At 44.9% G+C, this 16,710-nt stretch overlaps 2 protein-coding genes across 2 annotated transcripts; one reads left to right on the forward strand and one right to left on the reverse strand.

Moving 5' to 3' along the window:
- Positions 1–252: 252 nt before the first annotated feature.
- Positions 253–6,767, reverse strand: LOC101763859. The gene is made up of 7 exons (XM_012844140.2): positions 6,401–6,767; positions 4,815–4,967; positions 4,649–4,715; positions 4,489–4,575; positions 4,261–4,382; positions 3,837–3,916; positions 253–2,176 (listed from the first exon to the last, which is right to left on the reverse strand). Exons 1-7 carry the CDS (start codon positions 6,544–6,546, stop codon positions 582–584), a joined length of 2,250 nt encoding a protein of 749 aa, XP_012699594.1. The 5' UTR covers positions 6,547–6,767; the 3' UTR covers positions 253–581.
- A 996-nt stretch (positions 6,768–7,763) lies between these two features.
- Positions 7,764–16,522, forward strand: LOC101764941 (DNA mismatch repair protein MSH6). Its single transcript, XM_004956722.3, is given in 22 exon segments — positions 7,764–8,435; positions 8,438–8,923; positions 9,001–9,097; positions 9,350–9,452; positions 9,541–9,594; positions 9,678–9,752; positions 9,877–9,945; positions 10,025–10,108; positions 10,316–10,513; positions 10,633–11,138; positions 11,215–11,344; positions 12,119–12,210; positions 12,401–12,573; positions 12,768–12,970; positions 13,059–13,160; positions 13,864–14,026; positions 14,586–14,875; positions 14,956–15,093; positions 15,178–15,257; positions 15,372–15,468; positions 15,566–15,695; positions 15,826–16,522. Coding segments are annotated over 22 exon segments (3,936 nt in total). The 5' UTR covers positions 7,764–8,014; the 3' UTR covers positions 16,071–16,522.
- The last annotated feature ends 188 nt before the right edge of the window (positions 16,523–16,710 follow it).

Here is a 16,710-nt window from a genome sequence, read left to right on the forward strand (position 1 = left end):
CTTTTCGTACGGTAGTTTCTTTTTTCCCTTTTCTTCTTTTTACCCTGGTATTATTGTACTGTTCTGATGCACTGCTCGCGGGTTTCCGAGTGCAAACATGATGATTGCAGCATAGGTTACAAATTGCAAAACCGGTCTTGCAGTACTGTACGCCTGTACACATACACATCCAAAGTTTACAAAGGACGATGCTATCACATCGAGCCCATTCCTGGGGAGGCAGGACTCGCATTCACTTGATGGGAAAAAGAGTGGAGGCTTTAGAACCAGGACGTCATAAATATATTCAGACGTTGGACGAAACATGAGAGAAACACTTAGGCAACGAAACAGTTCAACGTTACATGCTACAGATACGTGACTATGCTCCTGAGACAATATTGCCAGAGCTAACCAGACCTATGTCACTTCCTTTCTATTTTGAAAAAACACTATGTCACTTCCAAAACACCATGGCATACTGTCCACGTCCAGTGTGCTGGTTGCTCATCCATGCGACATCGCCTGTCGCAGGATTGGTACCAATGAGCAGCCCGGCAACCATCCAAAATGAGCCAAGCTATCATCACCGAAAAAAAGTATCATGGCAAGTCATCATCGGAAATATCTATTATGTCAGGGGCAGTGCTTTGGTCTGGAGGAGTTAAACCGGGTGGTTCAGCTGGCTGAAGTGGAACAATATCCAGGCATGGAGCAGACGGCTCGGAATGATCTCCAGTGGCTTCAGTCACCACCACCTGGTTAGCAGTAGTAAGAATAGCATTGTCCGAGCATGGAGGTGGTGGCAGGGACTGTTGTATCAGTCCATCCCTGTGAGGCAACATCTCGATTCTGTGGCTACTGACTGAGGCATTTGTCCTAGAGTAGACCAATGGTGCAGCAGGGTTAAGCTTCTTCGAACGTGAATAAGTCAGAATTCTTGCTCTTTCTCTTTCTCTTTTTCTTCGCTCTGTTCTTTTGTTTACAAGGGACTCGGTTGATCCGCTTGACCTGTCTGATTCATAGTAGTCCAAATACGCACTCATCACAGCATACTCCTTTTCCCTCACAGGCTTCCTTTTGCATTTTCCCTTTCGCTGATTCCCTGATGCAACAAAGCCTGATGCCTTCGGTTTACTTCCAGGGGCAGCTGGCAGAACAGTGGTTTTCCTAATGTCTTCAGGCTCATGCTGCCTATGTGCCTTCTTTGAGGAGCTCCTGTCCAGTAACTTCTCATTGCTGCATCCCATTGTAGGGGAAGGTTCTTTCTTCTCCAGTACAGCCAATTCTTGCTTCAGTATTTTCTGAGGGTAAGCTGGCTGAGAACAGGCTTTCTGAGCGATCTGGGGCTCATGCCACTCTCCTGCTTTCTTTAAGGCAGCTGGCAGAATGGTTTTCCTAATGTCTTCAGGCTCATGCTGCCTGTGTGCCTTCTTTGAGGAGCTCCTGTCCAGTAACTTTTCATTGCTACAGCCCATTGTAGGGGAAGGTTCTTTCTTCTCCAGTGCAACCAAGTCTGGCTTCAGTATTTTCTGAGGGTAAGCTGTCTGAGAACAAGCTTTCTGAGCGATCTGGGGCTCATGCTGCTCTTCTGCTTTCTTTGAGGTGCTTCCCAGCGATTTTGTATCATTGCAGCCCTCTGCTGAGAAAGGCTTGTCCTTCTCTGTTGTGACCAATGCATGCTTCAGTTTTGGTGTTCCTAGGAGTGTAGAAGGTAAAACACTGGGTTTCTGATCATCAGGCTTATGCTGCTTGCCAACTTTCTTCTGATTCGGTTTTCCTTGGGGCGAAGCAGGCAGACCACTGGGTTTCTGAACATCCTCAGGCTTACGCTGCATGTCTGCCTTGACAACCTTCTTGCTACTTCTTGAAGACTTTGGAGCGCCGCAACTGACTAGAGAGAAAAGGTCGTCCTCTGCTGCAACCAAATCTTGCTTCCCCTTTGATTTTCTTGGAAATTCAGCAAGGAGAACACTTGTTTCTGGAACAACTTCTGGCCAGCGCCTCTTGCCTGCCTTCTTCACGGAACTACTCCCCTGAGGTTTCCCATTGCTACCACTCACTAGAGGAATATGCTTGTCTTCATCACTTGGTTTTGTGGCTTTAGTATTCCCCTGCAACGCAGACGAACTGGATTCTTGAATGGCTCCTTTTGACTTGGACATTTCTGATGGGGAAGTCAGAAGTAACTGAGCACCTGGAGAGTATATGGTGTGAGTTGATATGGTAACATGACCTCACTAGAATGATAGGGATCAAATGCCTCTGTCCAGTAACGGTGGCCGGTGGGATAACCACAGTTAACAGAACAAGACAATATTAAACAATAGGGCTAATTGGATCTATGCCATTATAATTTTCAAATTTTTGGGCCACACCACTACTGTTTGAGTTATAGGATGCAGGCTATTACAATTTTGAAGTTGTTTGAGATATGCCATTTTCTACGTCTTTAGCGTCGTTGGGCCCACGTGTAGGTCGCTGTATTTTCGTATGGACTAAAAAGCCCTCCTACAACTCCACCGTCAACCTCACTAACGTGTGGACCCCACGCATCATCTTATTCCTCCCGACCTCCTATTCCCTCTTCTCTTTCCCCCGCGTCACAGCCGTCTTAGCTCCGCCACGATGCGACTCACCACCGTCCACCCCTCTTCTTTCTGCACTCCTCACGATCGAAGCGGCAGCCATGGCCGGCAACGCCCTTGGCGGCGTGACCCCCCCCCCCCCAAAGGGCCGGCGGTGAGGTCGAGAGTGCGGCGCCCCCTTGTCCCTTGCGTCTCCGAGGGTGCGAGCGTCGCTGCCGGGAAAGCAATAGAAAACGCACGCACCGCGGTTAGGCGCCGTGCGCAATGAAAGTGGCGACCTCCTGATGGTGGCTTGGCCGCCGCACGCGGGCCCCACCCCCGAGAGCGAGGGCGAAACGGCCGCCGCGCGAATCACAGCGGCCCGGTGCCCACCCCGCGTGTTAGAGCCCGCACCTGCGCCTGTCCACCGCGGACCACGCACACGGCAGGTCCTCCCCTTTCCCTCCGCGCACGGCCTCGCCCACGCACCACGGGCGTCGGTCAATGGGCGGCCGCCTCCCATACGGGGCGGCCGGCCTCCTGGCCCTCCTCCCTATCCGCGCGCGCAGCGACCCTAGCTGGTGCGTGGGTCAAGACTCCAGAGGGCCCTAAAATGACCTTCTTCCGCTGCGCTAGCTCCCGGAGGAGGCGGCTCGGGCTGTTCACCAGCTCCGAAGGGGGCACCGGCAGCGGCGGAGGGGTCTGGTCGGCTGCGACGGCGAGGGGAAGAGGGAGAATCGGAGGAGGAGGAGGAAGGGGGAAGGAAGAAGATGACGTATGGGGTCCACACATCAGTGAGGTGAGGGTGGAGTTGTAGGAGGGCTTTTTAGTCTAATACGAAAATACAGCGACCTGCACGTGGGCCCAACGACGCTAAAGACGTAGAAAATGGCATATCTCAAACAACTTCAAAAGTGCAATGGCCTGCATCCTATAACTCAAACAGTAGTGGTGTGGCCCCAAAATTTGAAAATTATAATGGCATAGATCCAATTAACCCTAAACAATAAATTCTACTATGTCAAGGTTTTGTTACGCTCTGCTTGGTTGCTTGGAGAAACTGTCAAGCATGAACCCCCCACGAAGAAAAAATTATCACAGCAAAGCTTTTTTTTGGGTTACGTCGAGAACAAAAACAATCATGCAGCTAGTTGATTTTACATGTATTAAGTATTACAGTATTTGGCAAGCATGAAGTGCAGGAGCCATGTCTCGCTTCCATAATCTTTATTGCATAGATCAGCATTTACAAATAAATGCATATTACATATTGAGAAGTTAGACATATACCTCCTGGAACCTTCTTTTGAGATAGTGCATCTGATTCCAACTTTGTTTTTTCGTACGTGCCACGACAATCATTCTTGTGGCTGCAGAAAATAACATAATCAGTAACACAGCTCGTTGCATCCACAGCTGGAAACACTTGCTGCAAGTTCATATTATCGGGAAATACTCTAATGGTACTACCGTAGTAGCTGAGTCCATTCCAAATAGAAGGACAGTGGATTGTACGTTTCATGATCAGTTTAAGGGTGAATTTTGAGAACAAACTCAGTGCCCAATTTTGAAGGCATTGATCAATTACTCAATTATTCACTAGTGACTTCTCATAAGGTGAAGGTCTGATCTCCAAATTTTATTGTGTATGTAGTACAACAGCTACTCTATCCAAATACCAGAAGGTTTTGTTTGTTATAGTAAACAGTCTTACTTGTGCCAGTGACAAAGCATGTTTCCACAAGGTGTGCCACTTTTAACATTCTCAATGCAGCAGGCATCAGACGGAGGACCCTGGTTTGTAGCCCTAAAATGTGTATCTCCACAAGATCCGCACTGCAAAGTAGTAATTGAGCATGCCAGATTATGATAACAGTACTGCCAAAAAACAAATTCTACAAGAAAAGAGACAGACAACATAATGGACGGACTTCAGAAGTACCTTCCACAAGGTACCCTTCAAAAGGCTGTGGGGCTCTTCTGGACTGAAATCATGGCGGGTGGTGATATTGTACCCACCATCTGGTTTCTGAAGCACAAGGAAAAGAAAAATCACCAATGTGGTATAACAACTTACAGGTTTTCAGACAGGAAATACTAACCTGGTGATCTTTTATTGAGCACGAATTAATAGCATCCATCCAAGCACGGAAAAGAGGGCCATGGGAGCTGGCATGATTAAACAGAAAATTTAAGCAGCAGGCATACAGAGCAGAGCTAACTGCAATTTAAGGACACAATTCTTTGTTAAGAACACGAGAAGTTTACCGGTCCTTCCTGTGATGCTTAACATATATGATTGCATGAATCATTTCATGCAGCAATGCATTCTTCCGGTCAGTGCATGAGAGATACTTCAGAACCGGCTCGGAGAGTGTTATGGTATTGCGCGGTTTAGAAAAGGTGCAAGATCCAAAGGAACTGTGTATAGACAACCCAATCAGTGTTTCTACAAGATTCATAATTCAAAACTAATGAATAAAATTTATAACGAAAGATCCTGTTATCTAAAACAATAAATCAGGGGATGTTAATATAAGGATATAAAACTTGCAAGTATGATCTTTTCTGGGCAAGTATTCACTGCTACTGATTCATTATACAACCATCAGATTGAGTCATTAAGCATAGCAACCATTGAAAGCATCACCAAAGTTCCTATTTTGGTTTTTGGTGATATACAACTTAACCTAACAAAGCTTCAAATACCTGTTCAATTTCATGGTGTTTCCCATCCATTTAAGAAATCCAAAGGTCAGAGACATACAAACCAGCTAACCAAACTACAAACAGTTTTTTTTTTATGAAAAACTACAAACAATTTGCAGATGAATATGGTCACTGATCAGAATCATTTTCTGTAGTACTAACTCGAGGCAAATTAAGTGGCGTTTCAGACAATCAAATTGGCCTGCAATTAATTATTTTGCTGTAATAAACATCAACTGATCCTTATGGAGGGAGCATATAACTAGATATACTAATTCAACCTTGCAGCTGTGAAGTACCAACGGAAAATAAACCAACGACATCATTTGCTTCCTTATTTTTAACATAAGCATCATAAATTCATAGAACTATAGCATGTCATCCGTATTGTGGGAAGACAGAAGCCTTGAACACAAGAAAGAATGAACTTTTCCCCTTTCCCAACATTTTTGCATGATCTCCTCCTCGGAGCCAACAAGGTATTCTCAACATCATAATCCATATCATAACTACAAGTACACTCCATATTCTAATACTACCGTAAAGATTCAACTGCCGAATAAGAAAGGAAAACGAAAATCTCCATGATCAAAGGTAGCACTGTAGCACACAAAGCCAGTAAGAACAGAAGAGGGGCTCCTTTTATGCAAATCCGAGTGCCAATGCTAAAAGAAAATAAAAGATTTTTCAAAGATAACCCAGATTTTGAAGCTCCATGATGAAACAAACCATGTTTCCTTAAAATGAAAGGAAGAAAAATAAACAAGAATAGAAACCCCAACAAATTTGCCCCAAACATTGCTCAAAATTCGCCCCAAAACTGTGAGAAAAAAGGGTATATGATCGAGCCACCTTCTGGCACTGGTGAACTACCCCAAAAGAAAAAAATGGCCAGGGCGCAGCATCGGGAAAGGAGAACACCCAAACGCGCCCAAATTCCCCCAGCCCAAAAGATTATTACTCCAAGAACCCTAAAATCCCTCGAAAAATAACCGAAGAAAAAGGGCACCCCAACAATGCGGCAAAAGAACAGGCCGCGGAAAGCCAGCGCTTAACAGCGTGAAAGGCGGCGGCTTTGAACAGGCGAACCAGCACCCAGGGAGCGGCCGCAGGTAGGAGGTAGCCAAGAACGGGAAAACCCCAACCTGAAGGCTGGCGAGGAAGCCCACTTGACGATGAAGCCGGCGCCGGCGAGCGCGCCCCGGAAGTAGAGGCGGTCGTAGTGCTGGAACAGGTCCTGCACGTCCGGGTTCGGGTCCGCGAGGTCCGCCTCCTCCACTACATCCCCCATGCCCCCCAGACGGCTGGCCCCGCTCCCCTCCGCTACCCCCACCCGACGTGAACACCAAGCCTACCAACACCTCCCCCTCCTCTCCTTGCCTCGGGTCTCGTCGGCGGCGAGGTTGCGGACGGCAGCGGAGGACGGAGACGGAGAGACGGCGATGGGAGGATTCTAGCTTTCGAGTGTGTGAGTAGGCTACTAGTAGGTGCATGCAACCAGCACCGGGGAGGGGGGAGCCGAGGCGAGTGGCCGCGGGCGTGTCGCTGGTGGGTGGGCTCCGCGCGGCGTTCTAGTAGCCTTTTCGGTTGGATCGGTAGCCTTTTCTGGAGAGTGGCGTGGTGGTGGACTGGTGGAGTGGGCCGGAGGCGGAGACGACGGCCGCGATGCCCCGCAGGTTGGAGCGGGCGTGACACGGGCCGTCGGATCGGAGGGGCAGCATGCCTGTAGCGCCACAACGCGCCGTTTTGGCGTGCGGTGACCCGCTGACAATGTGGGGCCGGAGGGGTCTTTAGAACAGGTCTTCGGCGCGTCAACGCCGGCTCTCCCGAACTGGCGACGGTAGCGCTCGCCGTCCCCACCGCGCCGCGTTCACCGGCTCGGCGCAGCCCGCCGGCGCCCGGCGCCCAGCCAGCCTGAGTGCCTGGTTCCAATGCCTCGTGTATGTGGACGTGTAGTTATAGTAACTTGTGTTGGTGCACATGACTCAGGATGATGCTTGCTTGATCGCCTTTGCCGGCAGAATAGATCGATATATAATCAGTGGAACCAGCTAGTTTATTTAACTGTGAATTATGTTCATCAGATATGTGAAAGATTATACTCTATTATTATGACAACGTTACAAATTTTTCGTGATTCTTGTTTCCCACTTTGATCATCGAGTTTTTTTGCGCATTATGGATGAACTTTTGGCCACGGTAGTTAAACAATTTTTTTAGAACCGCCGGGAACAAGGAGCCCACCTAAACTTTCCATTTCAAATTTCAAAAAACCCAGTTGCTGTACCACAGACTTTACAATGGAAATTCAGTATCTAACTTTAACCATTTGCAATACCGAAACATAACTTTTAATATGGCTTCGTGAATGAAATTTTACGTTAACTAGAAAAATGAAAACCGGAAATAGAATCCTGGTCCCTGGCCCGCCGAGGTCCACAGAAACGCCAAACCGGACCCACCTGTAAGCGCCCTGTGACCACCTCCCGCCCCGAGCTCCACCGCAATTCCCCGCGCTCCGCCGCCGCTCCTCGGCGCCACTCCGGTGGGCGCTGACATGTCACCCCGCACCTTCCCAGCTTCCCTCCCTACCCCAACCTCCGTTTCCCGCCACTTCTCCGCGCCATTTCTCCCCGCCCACCCGCCTCCTTCCCACTCCTACTAATCCCCTCCCGCGAGCAATTCCCCCCGCAAAACGCCAAAACCCTAAACCCGCGGAGAAGGGAGAAGCCATTCCCCCCGCCCCCTCCCCTTCCGCAATGGCGTCGCGCCGAGCCAGCAATGGCCGCTCGCCGCTCGTGCGGAAGCAGAGCCAGATCACCGCCTTCTTCTCCTCCTCCCCCACCCCCTCACCTTCCCCGTCCACGCCGAACGCCGGCGCGCCCAAGCCCTCGCCCTCGCCGCTGAACCCCAGCGCGGCGCGGAGGTCCACGCTCGCCGCGGCCTCCCCTTCCCCTCCCAAGCAGCCGATGCCGACGCCGCCGCCGGCGCAGGAAGAGAAGAGGGGGAAGAGGGATAAGAAGGAGCGGGATGCTGCCGCTCCGGTGGCTGTGGCTGCGTCGCCGGCGGCGGAGGTGGTGGGGAGGCGGCTGCGGGTGTACTGGCCGCTGGACGACGCGTGGTACGAGGGGAGGGTAGAGGCCTACGATGCGGCCTCAGGCAAGCACTGTGTGAAGTACGACGAGGCGACGAGGAGCAGGTCGACCTCGGGAAGGAGAGGTTCGAGTGGGCCGCCGCAGGTGAGGAGTCCACCCCGACGCCCGCGAGGAAGCTGCGGCGTCTTCGGCGGATGTCGGATACAGCGGTTGCAAAATCTCCGGCTGTGGCAGAGGATGAGGAGGATGGCGCAGGGGATTCCACTGAGCACGAGGATTGGAAGAAGGATACTCTCGCGGAGGATGATTTGGAGGAGGAGGTGGAACTGGATGACGAGGAGGAGGTTGTTGCGGTGAGTTCACGTAAGGGGAAGACGAGGAACTCCTTGCCGGTGTCAGGTTCAGCGCCATCGACATTGGGCTTTGGCTTGATATCTGCATCGGGGTCAACAATTTCGAAGAAGAGGAAAAAGGTGGATGTGGGTTCATTGGATTGTGCTAAAAGGTTCAGCTTTGAAGCAGTTAATACCTCTGGAAAAGTTGACCCAGAAATGCGGATCAGCTGTGGCCAGAGTAAGCAGTGGAATCTCAACTGTTGATAATCTTTAGTTTGGCTGTTCTCTTTGTGATTTTGGTTGCTATTGTTGCAGAGGAGCAAACTACAGGGAATGCTAATACTGCTCTTACTGGGGAGGCAGCTGAGCGCTTTGCACAGCGTGATGTGGAAAAGTTTAAATTCCTTGGAGAGTGAGTGCTTTTTGATTGCTAGACGGATTTGCTTCTTCGCATTGTTAATTTATTATGCAAATGTGTAATTTCAGTATACATTATTCAAGTGCATTGAGTAGAAACTTTATTGCCTTGTCCTGTTTCTTTTTTATCCAAAGAAACATGCTTCTATTTCCTCTCATCCTCTCATAGAAAGCAAACAATTAGTATGATGCCTTAATCTTTAGGTTCTATCAATCTTCTTAGTTGTAACAAAATATTCAACTGTAGAGGGCGCAAAGACGCAAAAGGCAGGCGCCCTGGAAGCCCGGGCTATGATCCAAGAACACTTTTATTGCCTTCCCAGTTCTTGAAGGGTTTGACAGGAGGACAGGTATAAAGTTCATGGTAATAATACACCTTGTTTTTTATGGTGCTACATGTATTAATGCTAACTGATATTCTTGGTAATCAATAAATAGAGACAATGGTGGGAATTTAAATCACAACACATGGACAAGGTTCTGTTCTTCAAGGTACATTTATGTTTTTGCACTGGTTATTAGGCACTTAAACGAAGACTATCTCATTTAGTGATTATAACATGAATTTGAAATAGATGGGAAAATTCTACGAACTATTTGAGATGGATGCACATGTTGGGGCAAAGGACCTTGATCTTCAGTACATGAAGGCAAGAACATCTCCTTGAAAAAAAATGCTTATTGATTCTTCTGCTGTTACTCAGCAATCCAGCTCGCCTTTTATCCTATTACCCAAAACTCATGGTTTATTTGTATTCAATCATGTTATCATAGGGTGAACAACCTCACTGTGGATTCCCAGAGAAGAATTTATCAGTGAACTTGGAGAAACTAGCTAAGAAGGTCAGAACTTATTTATGTTACGTTCCTCATTTGATTTCACATATCTGCAATTTTAGTAATAACAATCACCACACCACAGGGTTATCGAGTTCTGGTTGTGGAGCAGACTGAAACACCTGAGCAACTTGAACTCCGGCGTAAGGCGATGGGTATAAAGGACAAGGTATGCTTAGATTTCATGGTGTCAATCAAAGTCATCTCTTGTGGTAAGGCAGGCAACATGCAAATGTGATCATCTAAAAGTTGTCTGCTGAATGTAGGTTGCAAACTTTAGCAACATTTTGTTCCTCTGGGTTTATTCCATTATATTATTTCAAAACTTCTTAGACGCGATTAACTTACAGTATTTGGCATGCTTTACTCTCTGAAGGTTGTGAGGCGTGAAATATGCGCAGTGGTCACAAAAGGAACACTGACAGAAGGAGAGCACCTACTGGCAAACCCAGATCCATTGTATCTCCTTTCTGTGACTGAAAGTCACCAACAAAGTTCAAAGAAGAGCGAAGACACTTGTACCATTGGTGTTTGCATAGTTGATGTTTCTACAAACAAATTTATTGTAGGACAGGTTGGTGCTTACAAGATCCTGGGCCCATTTCTATTTGTATCGAACTTTAGAATATTATTATCAAACTAGGCAAATTGCTCAAGAGGCAAATTTTGAACTGTAAAATTTTGATTTTACAGTTCCAAGACGATCCAGAGCGCCATGGGTTATGTTCAATTTTGTCCGAAATGAGGCCTGTGGAAATCATCAAGCCTGGTAAAATGCTGAGTCCAGAAACTGAGAAGGCACTAAAGAACAACACAAGGGAGCCTTTAATAAATGAGTTGCTTCCATCCACAGAATTCTGGGATGCAGAAAAGACTATTCATGAGATAAAGCAGTACTACAGCTCAGCAGATAAACAAAACAATGTCAATGATGTACAGGACAGCATGGACTGTCTGCCCAACCTATTAAATGACTTAATTGGAGCAGGTGATAAAATATATGCACTTTCTGCTCTTGGAGGTTCCTTATTTTATTTAAGGCAAACCCTTCTGGATGAGAAAATACTTCTATGTGCTGAGTTTGAGCCCCTTGCATGCTCGGGGCTCATCAACAATATCCGAAAGCATATGATACTTGATGCAGCAGCACTGGAAAATCTAGAACTTTTAGAAAATATCAGAACTGGTGGCCTGTCAGGGTAATGCTTGCTTCAAATCCTTTGTTTTCTTTAGAAATCAAATTCTGGTGTCTAAGTACTAATACGCATCCTTCAGGACCCTGTATGCACAGTTGAACCATTGTGTTACTGGATTTGGGAAGAGGCTGCTTAAACGGTGGATTGCAAGGCCATTGTATGATCGCGGAGCAATACTAAGGCGTCAAAGCGCTATTGCTACTTTCAAGGTTTTATGGAGCTGCATTCCTTAAATTATGGGTGTCATCTTGCCTAGTAGGGCAGTATTCATAAATCCAAAAATTTAGGATGAAAATAACATCATAAACACCAAAATATCTCCATGTTCTTTTTGCTGTTTATAATGGGAAATTAAGTCATGGGAATTTTAGGAAATATCTCTACGCAATTACAATTATATCTTTTCCTTTGTATATAAATGATTCTACTTCAGAATGAGCACTGTTACACCTTTGGAAGTGAATAAAAGCACACTGCATTATTCTATCAATGTAGTCATAACTCATAACTGCTAATTGGCTTCTATCTTTTCTGCAAGTTTTTCTGATAATGTTTGAGATTATTTGGAAATGGTATTATCTTATACAGTCCAGTATGCCATGTTTTTTAAAAAAAAAATGAAACTTGGTTGTTGCTGTTTAAATCTCCTCTGGGAATCCACAGTGGGGTTGCTTAATGGCTTAAAGAACAATCGGGGACTATACTAAGTTATTCGCTTTATTCATTGTTGAGAGGCGAGGGGATTCCTCAATGGATTCTATAGTTATACTGTTTTGCATGTGCAGATTCCTCTTTATATATTGAACTGTGCCATACATTATGAATGGTCAAAGGAAAACTCCAGAAATTTCAAACTGATGTTTAACACTTACTGCTTTATGCTGATTGTACATCTGTTTGTACTGTACTGCAGCAAATAGCTTTATTCTTCACGTTTCCTCTGATTTTTTGCATCATCGTTTGAACTTTCTTCTTCTTTTCAGGGAGTTGGACATGACTATGCTGTTCAGTTTCGTAAGGATTTGTCTAGGCTACCTGACATGGAGCGCTTGCTTGCACGTCTTTTCTCTAGCTGGTAATTCAGTATATTTATGGTATATTAGTAGAGATTTGATGTGACCCACTGGTTGTCACGCCTTTTGGTTGCGGTCAACTTTTCTTTGTGTTTACCTTTAGAATACTGTGTTGCTTTTCTACCTTGGGGTTTTTGAAATCTTTTAGCTCTTTGTCTAACCTGAGTGACTCATGCTACACTTTCTCTGCAGTGACAAAAACAAGAGAAATTCATCAGTTGTTCTTTATGAAGACGCATCAAAGAGACTGCTTCAACAGTTCACCGCTGCTCTTCGTGGTTGCCAGCAGATGTTCCATGCATGTTCTTCTATTAGTACATTGATATGCACGGAGGAGTCTCAACTAAATGATTTGCTCTCACCAGGTATAATAACAGCTTTCTTCAATACTCTATAACATTAGTCCGTTTCTAAATGCAGTTCCTCATTACTTTTCTTGATGCACCCATATGTTCCTCCTGTTGTCTTCTTTTTTTCATTTTCCTTTTTTGTTTCATTTAGGTTACTATAATGGCACTTAAAGCATTAGGTAATCCTTGCAAGCGATAACTGTTTGCAGGCACAGGGCTACCGGATGTATCATCTATTTTAGACCGATTCAGAGATGCATTTGATTGGTCAGATGCAGACAGCAATGGTCGGGTCATTCCCCGTGAAGGTTGTGATCCTGAATATGACGCCACTTGCAATGCAATACAGGAGATCGGATCCAGTCTAAAAGAATACCTGAAGAAGCAACGGAAGCTTTTGCGATGTGCATCGGTAGTGCTACACCTTGCTTCTTTTTCAAGCTTTGCATCATTTAACAGTCTATTTGCCAATTGCTAATAATTAATAAACAACGGTTCAGGTTGATTATGTTAATGTTGGAAAAGATATGTACCTAATTGAAGTGCCTGAGAGCCTGGGAGGTTCTGTTCCTGGAAACTATGAGTTGCAGTCTACAAAAAAGGTAATCAGAACGTTTTTTCCCTCTTGTATTTAAATGTAAACAAGTAATAGCTATATATGTGAGTTGCCACTGTTGCATATATTTGGTTTGTGTAATATATACCTGATCCTTGTTTTACAAATAATGTGTACCTATTAGGCTATTACTACTCTGTAATTTAAATTGCATTTAAACTCCAATATGATATGATAATAGAGGTGTGTAGTCAATTGAACATTTGTCAAGTCTTGAGATCAAGGTGTTCACGATGCTTTCTGATAAACTTAAAGGGGTAAACACATACTTAGTTGCAAATTTTATTGTCCATTGCGCATAAACTAGGGGTACACACTGTGGTCATGCCTCAAAGGTTGGTCCTCTATCCATTTTTGGCTTTATTAGTTGGAGTTGGACAATTTGCTTGGGGTTAGTTCTGATGTTTGTGTTTCTTCCCGCAACTTATGTGGGAGGACCCTTTAGTAATGCTGACTAGACACAAGCCTTAAAACAAGCTCATTTAATTGACTCAGATTCTCAGAATAGACCGTTTATAGTCTATTGCTGAATTCCTTTGTTTCCTCTTCCTTTCATTAAATTACTGCGTATTTCTTTCACTTTACCTGAACACATATGGCAAATTTATTGGCAAGCTCATAGATGTTTCATCCAAATTGGGATCCATGTTAATCATTGAAGTCCTAAGACACTTAAATGTTCCATCCAGGGTTTCTATAGGTACTGGACGCCAGAACTGAAAGACCTAATATCAGAACTTTCGAAGGCTGAGGCAGAGAGAGAATCAATATTGAAAGGCATTCTTCAGAATTTGATTCAGCTATTTGTTGAGCATCACAGCGAGTGGAGGCAATTGGTTTCTGTTGTTGCTGGTAACCCTCCTTTGGACATTACTTCTTTTTTCTTGCACTGTAATCCATACCAATTTTAGTTTACCTTAGGTTAGCAATATTCCTAGTGTTCTATGATATTTCCTCCTCCTAATTGCTCTCTATTATTTACTGTACTCCAGGTCACTATGATATTTTGAAAAAGTACTGAGAATGTGTTTAGTGCTGTATTTTATTACTGAATTCTAGCTGCAAGGTTGCTAGACCATTTTAAGTTCAGAGGGATTTATTGAAAACAGGTTACTAATTTTGTACATACCAACTGATTACCTGCCAAATATATGTTAACTTATTTTTCCTTCTTTGGAGAAGTGTGTTTGTGCGAAATACTATATGGAATCTTGATTGACAAGAGTAAACAAGTAACAGTGATGTTGGTTAATGACTAAATATTACACAGTTTGTCAGTTGATGCATTATTAGTAAAGAAATGTTATCATGCTAGCTATACTTCTAACAAAGATGCATAGGTGTGTTTGTCTGACTCACTATGCTGGTAGATTTTTCTACTCTAAATGCTGCCTTTGATTTTACCATGCAGAGCTTGATGTCTTAATAAGTCTTTCTATTGCAAGTGATTATTTTGAGGGCGCAAGTTGCCGTCCAACTATCAAAGAATCAAATGGCCCAGATGATACTCCTACTTTCCACGCCAGAAATCTTGGACACCCCATTCTACGAAGTGATTCCTTAGGCAAGGGTTCTTTTGTACCGAATGATGTTAAGATAGGTGGGCCAGGGAATGCCAGCTTTATTGTTCTTACTGGTCCGAATATGGGTGGTAAATCAACTCTTTTGCGCCAAGTTTGTCTTACCATTATATTGGCTCAGGTAATCCACCATCTTTGTCTGTCAAGTGTCAACATTGCTTGTTCAGGACTCAGGAGGACTGACTTCATGCTGTTTGCCAGATTGGAGCAGATGTTCCTGCAGAAAACCTTGAACTTTCTCTTGTTGACCGTATCTTTGTTCGAATGGGAGCAAGGGATCATATTATGTCCGGCCAAAGTACATTCTTGGTGGAGCTCATGGAAACTGCCTCGGTGCTTGTAAGTTCTTCCTTCGAAAAATGGTGACGTGTATTAATTTGTTAACTTGTATGTTTTCTCACCATTGTGTAACTTTTGCTTCAGTCATCAGCTACCAAGAATTCTCTCGTGGTTTTAGATGAGCTTGGGCGGGGTACATCGACTTCTGATGGACAAGCTATTGCGTAAGTTGAATTACAGATCATAACATTGATTTGCTGCGTACTCTTTATATCTTTTCATTCTCTTGTAGTCTCATTTATCTGTAATGCTCACCGATTCACTCTTTACTGTAACAGGGCCTCTGTTCTGGAATATCTAGTTCATCAGGTGCAGTGTCTAGGCTTGTTTTCTACACATTACCATAGGTTAGCTGTGGAACACAAGGATGCGAAGGTAAATGATACATACCTTCTCATTTTGTTCTTTTTGAATCCAACCATATCTAATGTTGTAACGTTCATATATGAATATTGCACAATGCACATTGCAGGTATCTCTATGTCATATGGCATGCGAGGTAGGCAAGGGAGAAGGAGGTCTGGAGGAAGTGACTTTCCTTTATAGATTAACTCCTGGTGCATGCCCCAAAAGCTATGGTGTAAATGTTGCTCGATTGGCAGGTTATTTTCAAGCTAATATGCTCATTTCTCAACATGTCTTTTGCTCAGAATTCAAATGCTCTTTTTCCTAAGGCCCTACTATGTTACCATATACAACCATGCTCATGTTGTCTTCACCCTTGATACTCAGGAATACCTGCTTCAGTGCTTCAGAGGGCTAACGAGAAGTCAAATGACTTTGAGGCCAATTACGGGAAGCGACACCGTATGATCAAAGATAAGCATGCCAGTGCACAGAGTGAGGATAAGTTTTCTGCCATCAGGGATTTATTCCGCATTGTGAATGCATGGCCTTGTCCTGATGGTCAGGCAGCGAGTATAAACATGCTCCGTGAAGTGCAGAAGCTTGCCAAGGTGCAGGCTGTGGAAGGTTAAGCGATTGTTGCATGACCTGTTTGCTTAATGGAGATCGCTCCGCTTCATTTTGCTACTTTGGTGGCTTCTCCTTTTTTTTGGATTGGTGTCATGCTGAGAGTGCCGTGTTGGATAGGTTTGGTAAAGCTCGCCCATTGCAGAATCGTCAAGGTTCAAGCCCACGTAAAGAATTGGGCCATGTCAACGTCCACGGATTGTGGCTCTCTGATTATCCTGCGAGAAAACCCTAGGATTGTTCGAGCTTGGTGGTGGTGTCATGGTGTGTCCAGTGCCGACCGGTTGTATGATTAGAGAGGATAGATGGCTCAAAATTTAATCTGAGCTGCGTAGAAACTAAGGAGATTGTATCTATGAGTAGAGATGGTTCCTAAAGATGTATAGGAAAACGGAAATCATGAACTACTCTTACAAGCCAATTCAGGCTTAGCTTCTTCCATGCCGTACTTTCTGAACTTTCTGGTTCTTGGGGTGGTGTTTGGATGGTGCGCATTTTGTTGAAAGTTTCGTATTTTGTAGAAACTTGAACAAGGATCAAACTTCCCAACAAGATACTCCCGATCTGTAAGCTATTCAATATGGCCCTTTGTTACTTTGAACACCTGGATATACAGAAATCTTGCAAAAGGAAATGCCAGGAAAA

The sequence above is a fragment of the Setaria italica genome, chromosome II (assembly GCF_000263155.2).
Source record: "Setaria italica strain Yugu1 chromosome II, Setaria_italica_v2.0, whole genome shotgun sequence".
In the NCBI taxonomy this organism is placed as follows: Eukaryota; Viridiplantae; Streptophyta; class Magnoliopsida; order Poales; family Poaceae; genus Setaria; species Setaria italica.